Genomic DNA, 17,434 nt, shown 5'->3' with positions numbered 1-17,434 from the left:
ATCTTTTTGTTTTTTTGTGGGGGAGGAGTTGTTTTGCTGTTGGTTTGGTTTGGTTTTGAGACAAGTTCTCTCTAGCCCTGGCTGTTTTGTACTCTGTATGTAGACTAGGCTAGCCTCAAATTCATGGAGATCTACCTGCTTTTGCCTTCCAAGTGCTGAGATTAAAGGGGTGGGCCACCTTTGACAATTTTACACTTACACACACACACACAAACACACACACACAATCTTGATCATATCTACCTTCTCCAACCCTTATTTCCCATGTCTTTTTTTTTCTTCTTTTCTTTTTTAAAGTAATACACTGAGTACAATTGATGTTACCTATATGCACACCATGGGCAACATACCAGTGCCTACATCCCAGAAGTAAAATGACTCCCTCTTTCTCGGTAACCATCAGTTATCAACAGCTCCTCAGCTAGATAGAGCCTGTGAACCCTTCCTCCATCCGTGCTGGATTTTCACCAGGTTTACTCTTCCAGAACTCCCTCCTGTGGAGCAGGCCCCAGGTCCAGTCAGCGTAATCAGTTACTCCTCTAACAGTCATGCCACTGCTGTGCTTGCTGGTACATAAATTATTTATGTTGAGATTTATACAAGTATAGATTACAGGCGTGCATTCCGCACTGTTGAGCAGTCTAGATTTGTCCATAAAGAAAGATCATAAGTCACCAGTTTGTTTTTCCCTAAAGTCGGTGCTTGCTTACCTGAAGAGCTGTGGCTTGTGTTTGGTAGGACCAAACCACGTGGGATACATGGATCTTCACATTGAATTATTTAGCAGGCTGATGGTTGGGCTCTCTTTACCTTTTGATTGTTTTCTGAGGTATTACCAGTTGGCAGCCCAGAATACTTTTTAATTCGCCTTAGCCCTCTCTAATCCCAACTCGTACTCCCATTCCCCCTTCCCCGAATTTGCACCAGAAGTTCTTAAAGAAGCTCAGACTAGGGTTGGGGATTTAGCTCAGTGGTAGAGCGCTTGCCTAGGAAGCGCAAGGCCCTGGGTTCGGTTCCCAGCTCGGGGGGGTGGGGGGGGGACTAAACAGGACCTATCTTGTTCCCTTAAAAGGAATATTAAAATAAAAGGAAATGAGCAGAAGAAAAGGGAAAGGTTGATCTATGACCTGGCAGTTGAACGTCTTCTTCCGAGGGTTTCGGAAAGGTCCTGAAATAGGCTTACAGCCCTTACACATTGTTGAGGGGAGCTGTAGCCCTGCTGCATTGGGCTGAGCCACTTGGAAATGAAACCTGGATGGCAGAGACACAGCGTTCTAATTTACCTGGACCCCGTCCTGTTGCCCTCATCTTTTAGTAGATACTTTAACAAAGGTGGACATTCTATGCCTGCTTCCTTGGCTTTAGAGAGTTTACATTGGTATAAAATATGTTTCTTTGTTTTTTTGGGTTTTTCCCATATGAGATTCAAAATAAATAAATTTAAGCAGAAAAAGGTGGTTTGAGTGAGTTTGAGGCATCAGTTATAGGATTAAACAGTATGGGTTTTAGTGATCAAGCACTTTTACTAGTTGAGTCATTTAGACCTTTGAGATTTCTTTTTCTTGGGTTGGGGATTTAGCTCAGTTGTAGAGCACTTGCCTAGCAAGCACAAGGCCCTGGGTTCGGTCCCCAGCTCCAAAAAAAAAAAAAAAAAAAAAAAAAGAGAGAGAGAGAGAGAGAGAGAGATTTCTTGAAAAAGTGAATGGTTGTGAGGTTTTAAAGCAAGTACATATGGGACTTGTTTGGTAATAGTAAAATCTCAGTGTTTGTCACTGCCCCTGCTGGTTGGTGGGTAAGTGGGTAGAAACATGGTCTCACGATGATATAGCCCAGGCTGTCCTAGAACTCTTGATATTCCTGCCTCAGCCTCCTAGAGCCTGAGATTCAGTCATGGGCCTGGATCATGTCTTTGTATTGTTTCATTAGTAAGCACTACCATTTCCTAGTGTGGAAAACACCAGGAATTAACCCTAGGCTGATAAATCACTATATTTTTTTTCTGGAGAGAGGAAATTACTAGTTTTTTGTACTTGTGTTTGATCTTCCCAAAGCATCAGCCATCTCTGAGTATATACCATCTATCATCCGAGCAGATTGTTTGGAAAACTTCCTGTTTACTCCAGCGTGTCCCCATTGGAGGATATGGATGCCATTATGATGTTACTTGTTAAGTAAACTTGGCCTGGCTCTTATAAACATCTTTGTTTTAATAATGCACTCTCACACTAACGGTGTGACTATGTGACAACTTTCTAGTATCTTGTACAATATTTGGAGACCAGAAAATAATATTAGGGAGATGAGCAAATTTGGGTCTGTTTGTCTTGCTTGAAATCTTTTCAACAAAGATACTTACTCACTTTTTGTGCTTCTTTTTTTTTTTTTTTTTCTTTTCTTTTCTTTTTCTTTTTCTTTTTCTTTTTCTTTTTCTTTCCTGGACAGAAACCAAAGCCCAAACCCCGACCATCCATCACAAAGGCAACCTGGGAGAGTAACTATTTTGGGGTGCCTTTAACAACAGTGGTGACTCCAGAGAAGCCGATACCCATTTTCATTGAAAGATGCATTGAGTACATTGAAGCCACAGGTAAGAGTCTGAAGCAGATAGCACCTCCCACTCCCTGCAGGGAGCATCCAAGAGAGCTGAGATCTGTGAGCTTGTTGGAAATGAGAGATGTAACTACAGAGAAGGACTTGGATGATCTGGCAGCTGAGTCTGTCAGGAGGCTAACGTGGCAGCAGTTCTGTCCTCAGACCAGAGACATCTTTAGCATGTGACTAGTTGTTGATAGTTGCCTGGTTGTCTGGGTTCCCTTGTAGGTCTGTAAATTGCATGTGGGAAAAAAGGGCTTTATATGAGATGCATATTATTACATTTAATAGTGGAAACAAGTATTTGAGACTGTTAGCATTTCTGGCATTCTGATCAGGCATCTGAGACTCATACAGACTTAGGGTCTCAGGGTCTCTGCTCTAAAGAGGTAAGAAAACAGTCATATTGCTTGAATATCTTGTGATCATATAGCTAGGTTTTTGCACACAAGAGAATGTGAGACACGTGGCTCTTTGACTTCTAATGTCATACCACTGATTCTCTCTACTTTCTCCTAGCTGCTTTCAGGGATCTTTGAGGATGTTCTGAAGCAGGTGCCTATTACTGTGGATTCCCAAGCTTTATTAGCTAAACTTAGAAATGTAGGCTTGGGAGCCAGTACACACCTTTAGTCTCAGCACTAAAGAGGACAAAGACATGCCTGTCTCTGTGAGTTTGAGGCCAATCTGCTCTATATAACAAGTTCCAGGCCAGCCAGGTAAACAGTGAGACACTGACTCAAACCCCTCAGCCCACCACACACCACATAGGAAAAACAAAAAAACTATAGACTTGGGAGGCTGGAGAGAATTTCAGCATTTAGGAGCACTGTAAGTTATTGCAGAAGACTGGGGTTTATTACCCAGCACCCACATAGCAGAATCTATGTGGAAAATACAGGGGCCTGGGCTGGATGTGTAGCTCAGTGCTAGAGCACTTACCTGGCATGTGCAAGGACCTGAGTGTGATTCCTCACACAAACACAGGAATCTATGTCCTCTTAGTCATTTCACCCTGACCTTTACCTACCCTCAGCACTGCCAAGCCAAGCTGCTACTCTATGAACTCTACCAGATTGCATCTCTGTCCCCCAAATACTGACTTGTCTGATCGTTTTCCATTCTCTCAAGTGTACATTATCTCTTGTTTCTGCCTTCTCTCTTTCTCAGTTTATCCTGCTGATGTGATCTTGCTGCAAAAAAGCCTCTCCTTGTACTGCTTCTTCATTCTCCTTGTCCTCTTCTTCATTGTACTGCTGACCCTTCCTGCCCATATGCAAGCCTGTTTGGTTTTATGTTTAAATAAGACATTGTTTTATATGCATGTTCCTCGACCCCTAAACTCTCTGAAAGCATACCTATTTTTTAAAGCAGCTATTTACTTTGACAAAAAGTACACATTTTGTACAACTTGTTTGAAATATAGAGTGCCTTACTGCATTGTATCTTACAGCAGTGTTGCATAAACATCAGTCATCAGTGAGCACCATACCTCTGTTGCTGATCGAGAAGCGTCATCTCCCTGTGTGCTTAAGAAGCAGGGGCCTGGTTCACACCTTAAATCTTAGCAGTTGGGATACAGAGGCAGCCAGATCTCTGCGTTCCAGGTCAAACAGTGAGACCCTGTGTCAGAAGAAGAGTCAGAATAGCTGACGGTCTTCTGGGTCCTGTTGAATCCTTCAACTCTTTAGCCCTGCTTGGGTCAGAGTCTCTGCTCTGTCATGTGTTCATCAGTAGATCAATAACCACTGATAACTGTCCTGCCTCATGGAAAAGCCACTGGGCTCAAAGAGACCCCCATGAGTGGCATAGATCATGGTGCCTGGCCATAGACATGCTCCAAGAATCCTAAATTTTAACCACGGGCCCCGGTGGCTCTGTGTTTATGTCTCATTCCTGCCTCCAGAGGCACTGTATTATCTCTGCTCCTGTGCCACTGCCCCCATCCCTCACCTCTGGAAAAAAAAAAAGTCTTGAGTTCCAATCTATAAATCAGGCTGGCCTCCTTGGTCTACTGTCTCTTTGCAAGGATCATAGGTATATATGTGTCACCAGACCCATGGCTCACCCCCACCCCCACCCCCTTTCTCTTAGTTACCAACTTGAAGGTAGCAAAAGCTATTGAAAAGTTGAAAGGGTCTTCATACTACACTGGCATTGTCAACTGTGAATATAAGAATATTCACCAGGGGCCTGCCAAAATGTTCAATAGATAAAAAGCCTTTGATAACAAACCTGTAACCCGTGGTGTAAAGTGAGAACCACTTCCTGAAAGCCCATGACCTCCACACATATCCCACAGTATGTATGGGCATATGCAGACACACTGGTGATAATAATAACTTTGGAAAGAAAGCAGTATTTGCCAAGGGCTAGGCCATATCTCCGTGCTCAGTCACCTGCTCAACAGAAGTACTGGGTTCCACATCCAGCACCTGAAAGAAAAACATCATTACCCTTGATAGTATTATTAATAGTGTCATTTTAAACAGTAATGTATGTTTGAATTTGCTCAGCTAATTTTAAACTGTTACTGTTGTGGTTTTTTTATTCCAGGATACCAACAGTTATATATTACATTTGTCTACTAGAACTGCCCCTTCTGTACTTAACCCCACCCCCACACCACCACCCCTACTGCTACTATGACTTTTTCTGAAGGGTCTAGACAGCTTCTTTATAGAATAGCCCTAGAGGCATCTCAGTCGTACTCAGCCCACTTCAGCTCTACCCACAACCTCTCAGAGCATGGTCCTGGCTAGTCCTCAGTGTGTCGTGGACACAGGGCCACTGCTTCCTCCTCAAGCAGGCCATGTCTTTGGTGTGAATTCTGAGATCTCTGTAAGCTTGTGTTGAATAATTGGATGAACTGTTTTCCCAGCTTGAACTTCCCTTCAGGAAAGTGAGTACTCTCACTAGCCTGTCGTCTCTTGCTCTTTGCTCGTGGGAGGAATAGCCCTGTAACTGCACAGTTTCACATGGGTGTCCAGCCAAGCCCTCCCAGACCAACAGAACCAGCATCCCACCAAACCTTGTCAGAGCAGACCAATCTCAAAAGAACTTGTACCCCAGTTTCTACATGCCCCTTAATCTTGGCACATTGACACATGGCTCTGGCAGACAAAACAATGCACTGCACCTTGCATTTCAGAGTGGGCTTGAGAGCTCAATCAGACCCCAGCCTCAACACCCATGATGCTTCCACCCACCCAGTTCTCAACCTTAACAGCACAACTAGCAGGAGCATAGACAGCAGAGTGGAACTTGGGGTGAGAGAGTAACTTAATACTCTGTAATTCAGACAACTTAAGCTATCCTGGCACCTTTAAAAACTGTGGGTTTGGGGGCATTTGTTGTCTGTTTGCTTGCTTGCTTGCTTGTTTGTTTTTGAAGCAGTCTTATGGAGCCCAGGCTAACCTTGCTACTTCAGTGAGGATGAACATGTAAATTCTCCATACTTCTGCCTTCTTTTCTCATGGCTTTCTCATGTGAAAACTGCCATTCCCAATGCTTTATTTATAACCTGGCTTCAGTTGAAGCTCTTCCTGAGTACATTTTCCACCTTAGGTGAATGTTGGAACATCATAGATGTAGATTGATTCTTGTTCTTACTTTTTCAATGACCAGTTCTTTTACCTTTGTTAAATGTTGCACAAAATTGCATTGTGCCGAGGCAGGCGGTGGCCAGTGGTTAGAAGAGCTCCCAGATTGATTTGCAGATGCTGTTAGGCAGCTGTGGGGTCAGCCTCTGTGCTTGCTATGCTAATAGCCCTTTAGATTTTCATCCTCTCAGCTCCAGTTACATGGAAAAGCTGGAAGGGAGCATGTTGCCACAGCTGCTCTGGGACCTCCATGAGAGTCACTATGCGCTAAGGAGGCTGAGGGCTGGCTCTCTGTCATATGTTCTCCCTGGCCCTTGGTTTTCATTTATGTGGAAAATTGCTTGAGACTATAGAGTCACTGCTCCCTTGTGGAATAGCGTGACTCCTAAGTAACAGAGAATGCTGGCCAAGTTAATGGAGTTCCTGCTTCATGGCAGGAAGTAGAAGTCTTCAATTCTGCACAGAGTATTTGCCTGGAACATGGTGAGGGGTCACTTTTAGAACTTCGCTGTTCTAAGAATACCTGTTCAGAATAAGGTCTGATTTGGAATTGGCCTGGTAACTAAATAAATTTCAAAGCCTAGGTCTCCAACCAGATTTGAATCAAGGATTCCTATGGTTCGAGATATGACCATGCTCTAATATCACAGGAACCTATGAGGGAACTTTCAAGGGCCCCTCAAGCAAGCATGACAGGTGACCACGATGGGAAGTAATGAAGTGGTTTCATGGGCAGAAGATACCTGTTTGATGTCCCAAATTATAATATTCAGATCATTCTGTATACCTAACTGGTAGGGCTCAAATCTGATGGTACATTTTAAAAAAACTTTTTTTATTTGGCTGTTTTGCTTGTGTGTATGTCTGCACTGTGTGTGTACAGGGCCTGTGGAGGCCAGAATCCTAGAACTGTACAGTTGCAAACCACCATGTGGGTGCTGGGAATTGAACATCTAGAGGAGTGGCTGCTGCACTTAACCACTGAGCCATCTCTCCAGCCTCCTCTTGGTACATTTTAGTTTTAGTTCTTATGGATTAAGAAAGTTCCCAAAGTCAAGCAAGCCTGGTAGCTGCTAAATAATGCCAAAAATGACTTGCTGTCATCCCAGCAGCTCACTCCTATCTGTATGTTCATGGACGTTGTAAGCAGTCATTGTTTTAGGGTATGTATGTGTGAGTTTGCCTTTCATAATAGCTTGTTTTGTTTGAAAAAAAAAAAAAAAAAGAACAGGTATAGTGGAAAGCAAGCCCCTGGGACAGAGTAGGGACATCCTAATCTTCTTCTGGGAGGACCTTGGTAGCATTACAGTACAGGGTTAGTGTCACTGGTAAGAAGATGGCAGGATGTGTGTTCCCATCCACTAATCTCAGAATCAGTACAGCATAAATCTTGAGAAAGCCTGGCACCCCTAAGGGGCTGCTGCTAGTTGGGTGCAGTGTTGTAACTGAAGCCCATTCATTTGTAAAAGTTCTTTGTGGGCCAGGTGTGGTGGTGACACTTAAGCACTCAAGGAGACAGGCAGATGTGCTCTGTGAGTTTAAGGCCAGCCTGGTCTACATAGTGAAAGTCTGTTTCCAAAAAAACCCCCAAAACTAAAAAGTTTTGTGGGAAGTCCTAGAATGAAGTTACACTACCTTACCTTGGTTATGATGTAGTGTATGGTCAACTAATGGTTCTGTGAAGCAAGTGGTGCTGTCCCATCTACCCTTCTGGGACACTGGACCTTGTTAGACAGCACTACTGATCAGGCTTGCCTGAGTGGGAAAGTCTCACACACAGGACTACATGCTTGTAGGGAGACAGGAACTTCCTCATAAGTAGGTCTGAAAATCATCTGCTGGTAGGGGTAGCAGATGTATCTATTTGTTAAGCACCTCCTATATGCTAAGCACTGTGTTGAACTTGAGTTGCCCTCATGATGTCCAGGATGGGAGAGATAAGTAAGCTTGGGGTTTTCCACCCACACTCAATTCCCTAAATAACTACTCTAAGATTTAATTATTTATGAATAAATGCCTAGTCCATAAGCTTTGGCTTGTTCCCCAACTAGCTCATAACTTATCTAACTATTCTATTCTGTGTGCACCACATGTCTGGTTACCTTTCCTCAGTTTCATTTGTCCATCTCCTCAGAGTCCAGGTGGCAGGAAAAAAAATCCTCCTCCTACCTTACTCTTTCCCAACAGGAAGTTCTGCCTTCTAATCCTGCCTCAGCTTATTGACCATTAGGAGATTATATCTACAGAGACAGACATAATCATACATCCATAATTAATCAGCATAGAACATGATAGGGTTTTTACATAATAGGGAATAAAGTGACTAGCAAGATCACGTGTTAGTGAGGGGGTGGAGCAGTTAGCGTCCTCAAAGACACCACAGAGGGGTGTAGGAAAGAGGGGTGGCTTTGCAGAGCTCTTTGGCACATTATGAAAAAGTTAAATATACACTTGCCATCCACTTCTAGGTATTTATTTGCCCAAGAGAAATAAAAACATGTTCACCCAGACTTATACCATAGTTTGTAATACCTTTGTTCAGAAGATCCCCAAGTTGGAAAGAACCCAGATGTCCCTCAACAGGTAAAAGAACAAACTATGGTGCATCCACTCCATGGAGTATAACTTGGAACCTAAAGGTGCTAGTTCTGCCACACCCACTAACATGATAGACTACAGCTGCCATTCTGCCAAGAGTGACAGAAGCTAGTCACAAAACCACAGAAATAACTGCAGAATTCTGGGAGTAAGGCCATTCTCTGGTGGCAGGCAGGTCAGTGTAGCCTAATAGCTGGCCCAGGAATGATTTTCTACAAAGGAACCCAAAAAAACTTGGGGGCAGGGACCAGCATTCAGTGTCTTGATTGTGGTAATTTTGCTCATAATACACGTTTCTTAATTGGCACTTTAAATGGATACCGCATTTAAATCACATCTTAGTGAAGTTGATCTTAGATACTCAAGAGTTGCTGGCTGAATGGTTCGGAAAACTTTTTGTTTTACAATCTTATAGCCTAAGCCTGCTGTGATAGTTCATGCCTCTCATTTCCTTAGGTGCTGTTTCAACAATAAATTATATAAATATACGTGGTTAGATATAAATAACTGTTCGTGGTAGCACATTTCTTTAATCTTAGCACTCTGGAAGCAAAGATAGCTGGATCTATGTTGAGGCCAGACAGAGCTACACAATGAGATCTGTTTCCTCAAAAAGAAAGAGGAAAAAAAATCACCAAACACATGAGTTAGTAATTGAAGTACCTTGTGCTGGAGAGGGCCAAGCTTACTAAGCTAACAAAGTGATTGAATGTACCCTGCCCACTAGCAGTGTACCCTAACCTTATAAACTTCCTTGCCAAATATTTCATTTGAATCTTTATCAGGAGACAATGACTAGATAAATCAGATTTGTTATATTTCCAAGACAACTGCCTCAAACTCAACAAAACAGTCGCTGTGAAGAAGAGTTTGGGAACCTGCTAAGACGCCTCTGCCAGTGAAGCCCTTTCCCTGCGTAGGCCAGTATTGAGTCCACTGGCCGTGACAGACATCTTACCAGATCTGCCTGTGTCCCCAGGCTGTCAGTCAGCAGATTCCAAGAACCCAGATGTTGTCTATATTCTAGAAGGCCTGGGATGGCTTGCTTGATGTTAGCCATTGTTTCAGTAGCACCTACCAGTGACCTGTGTGGGTTAGATATCAAAATAGCGGTCTCAGAGCAGCAGGCTGAGTAACACTAGACTAGGCCCATAATAGATCTCTTAAAACTTGTCCCTGAAGTTGATTGTACATGAAGAGAAGTACACCATTCGTGTGCACAATACAGATGTGCATGATGGAGCACATCCATGCTGCTGTAGCCAAGACAGAGGAGTAGTAGAAGGTGAGCAATCTCCAGGCTGTGCCCTAGTTCTTTCTTTCCCTCAGGAAGCATAAACATGTCCTGACTTCTGACAAGGTAAAATGGTCTTAACAGTGAAGTGGTACCAGATAATCCTTTTGTACCTGGCTTCCCTCATTCAGCATTGTATCTGTGGGGCAGTTATGAACAGTCAGTCCTGTAGTAAGCATGTGCCTACGAGGGAGGTTTGAGTAATTCAGTTTAGCGTGCTGAACATGATACGATGGCTCTGTGGTTTGGTATTTCTTAGGGTTAGGGATCAGGATGGGGAGAGCACAGTGACACACATTTCCTGTAGTAGCCAAATATTTCTACCTATAGGGGACACTTGGTTGCCTGTGCCCTGCAGTTCCTCTCTTTACTGTGGCTCTCTGTAGTTTTTTAATTCAGATTGGTTTACACAATCTTGATGATCCCAGAGTTCTGCTTGCCTAGCCATTATTCTCTGCTTAATGTTGGGGGTGGAATAACGCTCACCCTCGCAACACTCACCCTCGCACTTGATGGTGGTGCATAGGTCTCACCCAAGCTGCAGAACACAAGGGTCGGCTCTCAGGTAATATGAGAAGACAAATTAGGTTAGGTAGGAAGTAAGCCCAGTGGCCTGCAGCCACACTTCTGTCATTCTTTTTGTACTTGTGTATGTGGTTCAGTGTTATGTCTCTACTCAGAGGCAACCCCCAGCTCCTCAGCACAAGTGAAACCCTCCATAAGAAGAACGATTCCGCTTCGTTTGCCCAGGTAAATGTGGGTGCTGCTTTTTGCATGGCAGATTTAGGTTTCACCACTGATTGATGGGAGCATCTTCAGGGAACAGCTCCTGCCATTAGATCAAAGGCCTTTGGGAGATGGCCTCTTAGCAAACATTCTCAGGGCCAACTGAGCATCCCTGTGGGGGCAGGTCACAGAATGCCACTGTCATTGTTAGCAGTGGGTCTGCTGCCTTCAGCATAAACCCCTGCTGTACATGCAGCGCATTTTGGTTGTGTTTCTTTCTCACTAGTGAAGTCTGTACAGGATGACCCTCAGGCCAAACCTTGACTTTGCTGCTCACTAGCAAATGTTTAACCTCGCTTTGCCTTCACTCCCTGTACTGTAAAATGGGACTAATAAAAGCACTTTGAGTCACTGGGATGATTCAGTGTGTTACAGACCTTGTAACAGTAGCTAGTGGCCATAACTAATATGCCTGTTGTCATTGCCTCTGCTGCGACTGTTGATGTTGTCCAGGATATTGCACCCTTATCTGCCCTACACAGAGGTGTCAGCTCTCAGGGTCCAGACTGGCTACTCCCCACAAAGAATAACTTCCCTGAAGGACATTCCTTTATGAATTACTAAAGGCTGTAGCAGGGTGGATCAGCATGGACTCTGTAACCCATGTAATCGCTTTAAAATCCCAGTTTTACCATTGATGCAGGCTAAACTGCTTCCTGTCTCCACAACCAATGACCTTACCCACCTTTTTAGGACTGAACCTAAGAAAATCTGTGAGTGGCGTGAGGTGCTTACCTAGCTCAGACAACCTCAGAACAGGGATTAGGGGACTCTCATGTTGAATGAGAGTTCACATTTAACCTTTTTTTTTTTTTTAAGATTTATTTATTTTATTTATATGAGTACACTCACTGTCTTCAGACACACCAGAGGGGAGCGTCAGATCTCATTACAGACGGTTGTGAGCCACCATGTGATTGCTGGGAATTGAACTCAGGACCTCTGGAAGAGCAGCCAGTGCTCTTAACCACCGAGCCATCTCTCCATCCCCACTTTTAACCTCTTATTACTCTCTATTATACTTGAGATCCCAGTATCCTGTTCATAGCACTTCCTGCTGCCCAAGTCTGCCATGCAACTTAGGATTGGCTTCCCCCAGAGAGCTCATGTCTCAACTTCATTTCATTCTTGCGTGTTTACATCTCTGCCTGCTCCAGTGAGTCAGAGTAGTTGGCCCATTGCATTGAAGGCTCTGAAAGTAGAAATTGTGTGTCCTCACCATGTGCTTTTGAGGATGCTAAGCATTTACTGCTGCACAGTACCTAAGTCCTTGCCCCTATGTAGCCTATGGAACAGTTGGGCAAAAGGGGGGCAAACTATGAAGGATATTAGTGATTAATGCTCCAAAGAAAAGAAATGAAGTATCTCCCTCTGGAATATGAACTCTCCGAATTAATCATATATATTTCGTTGCAGTAAGGTTTGGGGAGATAGGCTTTTGGGTGGATTGGTTTGTTGGGTGATTGTTTTGTCGAAACAGGGTCTTGCTATGTAGCTCGGTTTGGTCTGACACTCACTGTATAAGCCAGGATGACCCTAAACTCAGGATCTTCCTTTCTCTGCCTCTTCTTCAAGTGCTGGGATTTCAGATATGTGCTACCACATTAGGCTCAGTTGCTTTTGAGGAGGTAAAAGTTAGTAAGAACTGGAGCCATTCTGTGTCCTAGAGAAGCGCCTTCAGACAGAGAGACTGTAAGTGGGATGTCCTGAGACTGGAATGTTGCAGACAGAGCCATGGCTACTCTGAGGATTAACACCATTGGTTGAGGGCTTTGAGGAGGGATGAGATTTAGCTTCCTTCTAGAAAAGCAACTCTGCCACTGTGTGGAGTACCTGAGCCTTAGAGGGCTCACAGGCTCTTGCTGTAGCTGCCTTTATACAAGTCTCACTCTACTCTTTTTCTGGAAGGAGAGAAGGCACCCAGGCCCTGGTCCCCCTTGTTGCTCACTGACATCCCCCAGATCTGCAGTACCAGCTGGAGTGCTGCAGCTTAACCTGGAAGTGGCCTGAATGGGAGCCCTCACTGGGAAAACACAGCACAGATGGATCGCGTGTGCCCTGGTTTTACCTAGGCACTCTTCAGTGCCCTGTCTCCACGTTACTATTCATCACTGCCTCCTGTATGGTGGACCATGCATGCCCTTCCCCTCCTTCCATTCTAGCAGGCTACTATAGCACATCTCTCTTTGTAGGTGGGTTATGTGTCTGTTTGTCTGTTGCCATTCATAAGGAGCCACATGAAAAAACTGTTGTCTTCTGACCATGGGTGGGTACAGCAGGAAGGAGGCCTTCTGCAGGTCAGGAGGGACTCACCACAGACTTAAGTTGTCACTTTGATCTTCAACTTTATAGCTTCACAAGTGTCAGGACATAAATGTTGTGCTGTTTCCCAGCACCTTGAGTATTGTTTTAGGGTCAGAGTGTCAGTGAACCCAGAAGCAAAAAATTGCTACTGGCTTCAGAACACTATAAGCCTCTCCTCAGCCCCAGCTCCCTAGTTCCTCAGGGCCTCAGAGACCTTTGGGCCTATAGGGCCACAACAAAGAACTAGGTCAACAGAACGGGAACAGAGTCAGAACAAGGCAGGGGTGAAGATGTGAGGTGTACATTCGAGAACCTCAGACAGAAAAGATAAAGGTACTCTTTTGTATAGTGCCTGGCTCTCAACTGCTGAACTGGTTTGAAACAGAAGATGACTTGAGAATCGGATAATGGAACCCCACTTTTACAAACAGAGATGGCGTAAGACCTTGTGATTTCACTCTGGTTTAGGTCCTTTTACTTTTGGCTGGAATCCTTCAGCTGCTTAAGTTCATTGGCCTCCCATCAGCTTTAAGACAAAACAAAACAAAACAAAACACAGTTCATCTTTTCACGTCAGCTGCACTTTGTTGAAATGAGACCTTTCTAGAGTGTGTCCCAGAGCTCCTGATAAGTGAAACTACAATTGGTTTCTATACTTGGTGATCTATTTTGTGGGTTTCAAAAGCCACAACAGAAGAAAGAGTTCTCTGTTGTGGTTGTCAGGAGCCAACATTTGGGCTGTGACAGCAACACAGTGTTGTACAACAGTTTATGAAGAGGTGCTCACTTCTGGCTCCTGCTCTGTTCTAACTAGAAGGTGCTGCAGGACCCCAAGTCCACAAGTCTTCTGAGATGATTTTCAGCCTGGAGCTAGCCTATCACGGTAGAACAAGGTGTGTGGTAATAGAGTAAGAAAAACCAAAGTAGAGATGCCTGCCCTGGACTCGACAGAGTAGGATTTCATTCATTGATTCTGACAGACATGGTCTTGCTATTAATATAGAACGCAGGCTGTCTTCTGACCATGGGTGGGTACAGCAGCAAGACTTTTCAATCCTCCTTCCACAAACTCTCTTCTAAGTGCTGAGATTACATACAGACTTGTCTCACTGTGTTCAGCCTCAGCATAATTTTTCTATGTATGCTGTGTACAGCATGCATATGCACTGTTACACCCATATGACGGTTAGAGAACAGATTTCACGTGTCTACTCTCACCTACTGCATTGAAGTAGGGACTCTGTTTCTATAGCTGTGCTCTGTACTCTAGGCTGGGAAGACTGGGAGGTACCAAGGCATTCTGCACATCCCATCTCAAAGTAGCTGTGGACTTAGAGACACATGTTGCAGTATCTGGCTGTTTTACATGGGTCTCATGGCATTGAACTCGGTCATCAGGCTTGCACAGCAAGCGCTTTTACCTGCTAAGCTGTTTCCCAGCCCCTGAACACAGTTGATTCCAAGCTGCCCCTCCATAGGGATGGGCGCTTAGTGGTGGGCTTAGGCACTAACATTTAGTTGGCCCTGTTTGGAAAACATTAAAATGGGCATAGGCCAAATAAGAATGTGATAATACTTTAATGACAAGAATGGTTGGAATATTGACTGTTTTAAAAGCATCTTTCTATCTCACATTTACATTTCAGCAGACTTCTTGATGGCAGTCCTGTATCTCCTAATATGACCAGTACTGTTTTATACTTCCTGTTTTAGGGGCAGGGGGCACTGATTCTTTAGAGTAATCTTTGAAGGAAAGGACTATAAGTTGTTGGTTTTTTCTAAACAAAATTTAAATTGCTGTATGAATGCTGTGCGATCTCCCCTCCCTCCCTTTGTGGTACTGGGCACAAAGCACAAACCTGTGCTGGCTAAGCTGTAATACCACAGTTCTCCATGCCAAGTCCATGCCTTTTCTTCTGAAATACGTGAAGGAAAAAGCAAGCCTGGCACACAGCTCTTAAGCGTCATATAACTGGAAAGGTGCTGATGTGGAGCAGCTAGGTGGAGGCATCCATTCCACACATGGTCAGGCTCTACACAAGTACCACAACATACATGTAGGACCTCCGAAGAAGTCGGTTCTCTTCTTCAGTTGTGTAGGTCCCAGGGATGGAATTCGAGTCATCAAGTTTGGCAAACACCTTTATCTGCTGAGATCTCATTAACTCAAATATATGCAACATTCATTGTCTTGAGGGTGTTTTTGGTTTGTTTCTGAGGCAAGATGATTTCACTAGGGTGTCAAGACTAGGCTTAAACCTGTGGACTTAAGGATCCTCCTACCAGAGCTGTAGGTGTTGGCACATGCCTTTAATCCTAGCAACTAGCAAGGCTTCTTGCCTTGGGAGGCAGAAGCAGGCAGAGCTCTGAGTTGGAAGCCAGCCTAGTCTGCAGAGTGAGTTCCAGGACAGCCAGGGTTACATACACAGAACACCTGTCTGGAAAAACAAAACAAAACAAGTCCTCCTACCTCATTTTCTCAAGTAACTGAAACTATAGGCACTTGTCACACCAATAGTACTCCTTTTTATCTTGGGGGGTGGGGGATGTGATTTGAATTATTAAAGTAATGGTTTAGAATATATGATGTGTTCATTCCAATAGGCTTTCTCTGTGACCATTGTGAATGGCGACAATATGATTATGGCCAGTGTCCGAGTACATCCAAGTTTAGCTCTGGATTTCTCAATCATTCTTTTGTTTCTGTGTGAGGATATAGTGAGTCTCTATCAAAGAGGACAGTGACTAGGGCACAGTTGGTAGTCCCTAGCCATTAGAAAACAGAAATGGGAGAGATTGTCTGTGTTCAAATGGCTGTGAAGGGGCTAGAGTCTAGTGGTAAAGCATGTACTCAAGGCTCTGGGTTGTATCCCCATTATCATAAAGACAGAACCCTGAGGAGGTGAGGGAGGGCACTGTTAATGGTCGTCTTTCTTGTCCTTAGCCTGTGTGTGCATTGGAGGTGTCTTCTCTACCTAGACTCCAAGAAAGGTGATATTGAAAAGATATTTTGTAAGTTATAAAACTTCACAACTTTTTTTTTGTCTGAGACCATGTCTTCCACCGCTTGGCTAGGACCTTATATGAGCGCTATCCTGATCTTTGCAACAGCCCTGAGAGGCTGACTTTTGACGTGGACATAAACCTTTACAGAGATTGAGCGTGAGGCTGTGGATGCCTTTAATAAGTGGTCCTCACTTAAAGGTGACTTATGGACTGTGGTTTGAGCACATATCTTTGATCCCAGCTCTGGGGAGGCAGAGGCAGGTGGATCTCTGAGTTCAAGGCCATACAGGGGTAAACAGTGAAACCTTGTCTCAAAAAAACAAGTAACAGTGACCTATGCTTTGAGAACAGGGTATAGGGTGTGTATGTTTCTGAGTGGGCATGTGAATGAGTGTGCAACATACTTGTGAAGGCCAGAGGTAGATGCCAGGCATCTCCTTCAAACACTCTTGACTTTATCTTTTGAGAAAGGGTCTCTCATTGAACCAAAAGCTAGGCTGGCCTCCCAATAAGCACCAGGAACCCACTGGTCTCTGCCTTCCCTCCTTACCCCCATTGACAGGAATAACCCACATCCAGTTTCTGGGTGATGGGGACTTAAACTCAGGTTCTCATGGTTCTGTGAGGCAGATAATATACTGACTGAGGCACCTCGCCAGCCTTCATGACCTTAAATTGTAAGGAGAACAGTACACAGATTTTGTTGTCCTTGTTAAACAAGGTTGCTTTTTTGATTTTAAAAAGCAGGATCTCACTGTGTAGCCCTGACTGACCTAGAGCTCATTATCTAGAGCTCTGCCCTTGAACTCAGAGAGATCTGCCTGCCTCTGTTTTCCAGGTCTTAAGATTAAAAGCTTCTGGGCTGGATAGATGACTCAGTGGTTAAGAGCATTGCCTGCTCTTCCAGAGGTCCTGAGTTCAAATCCTAGCAACCACATGGTGGTTCACAGCCACCTGTAATAGGATCTGATGTACTCTTCTGGTGTGTATCTGAAGGCAGCTGCACAGTATACTCGTATACATTAAATAAATAAATAAATAAATAAATAAATAAATAAATGCTTCTGCCATCACACCTACCTTTTTTTTAAAGATTTATTTTATTTATATGAGCATTCTGCATTCATGTATATCTATTCCCCTCATGTGTGCCTGATGCCCATGGAGGTCAGAAGAGGGTGTCAGATCCTTTAGAACTGGAGTTCTGTCTAAAAAAAATATTACTTAATTTATTATTTGTGGGTGTGGGTAG

General features: G+C 44.0%; 1 protein-coding gene across 5 annotated transcripts in view; it reads left to right on the top strand.

Annotated features, from left to right (window-relative positions):
* Arhgap35 (Rho GTPase activating protein 35) overlaps window positions 1-17,434 on the top strand; it is a 116,862-nt gene that overhangs the window by 64,993 nt on the left and 34,435 nt on the right. For all 5 annotated transcript variants that reach the window (NM_001271132.1, XM_087551859.1, XM_087551855.1 and 2 more), the window contains 1 exon segment: window positions 2,443-2,587. In NM_001271132.1, the coding sequence (NP_001258061.1) occupies window positions 2,443-2,587 (145 nt within the window).

Source organism: Rattus norvegicus, chromosome 1 (genome assembly GCF_021556685.1).
Source record: "Rattus norvegicus strain SHRSP/BbbUtx chromosome 1, alternate assembly SHRSP_T2T, whole genome shotgun sequence".
Classification (NCBI taxonomy): Eukaryota; Metazoa; Chordata; class Mammalia; order Rodentia; family Muridae; genus Rattus; species Rattus norvegicus.
The sequence above is the reverse complement of the archived record's forward strand: the minus strand, read 5'-3'. Positions and strand labels throughout refer to the sequence as shown.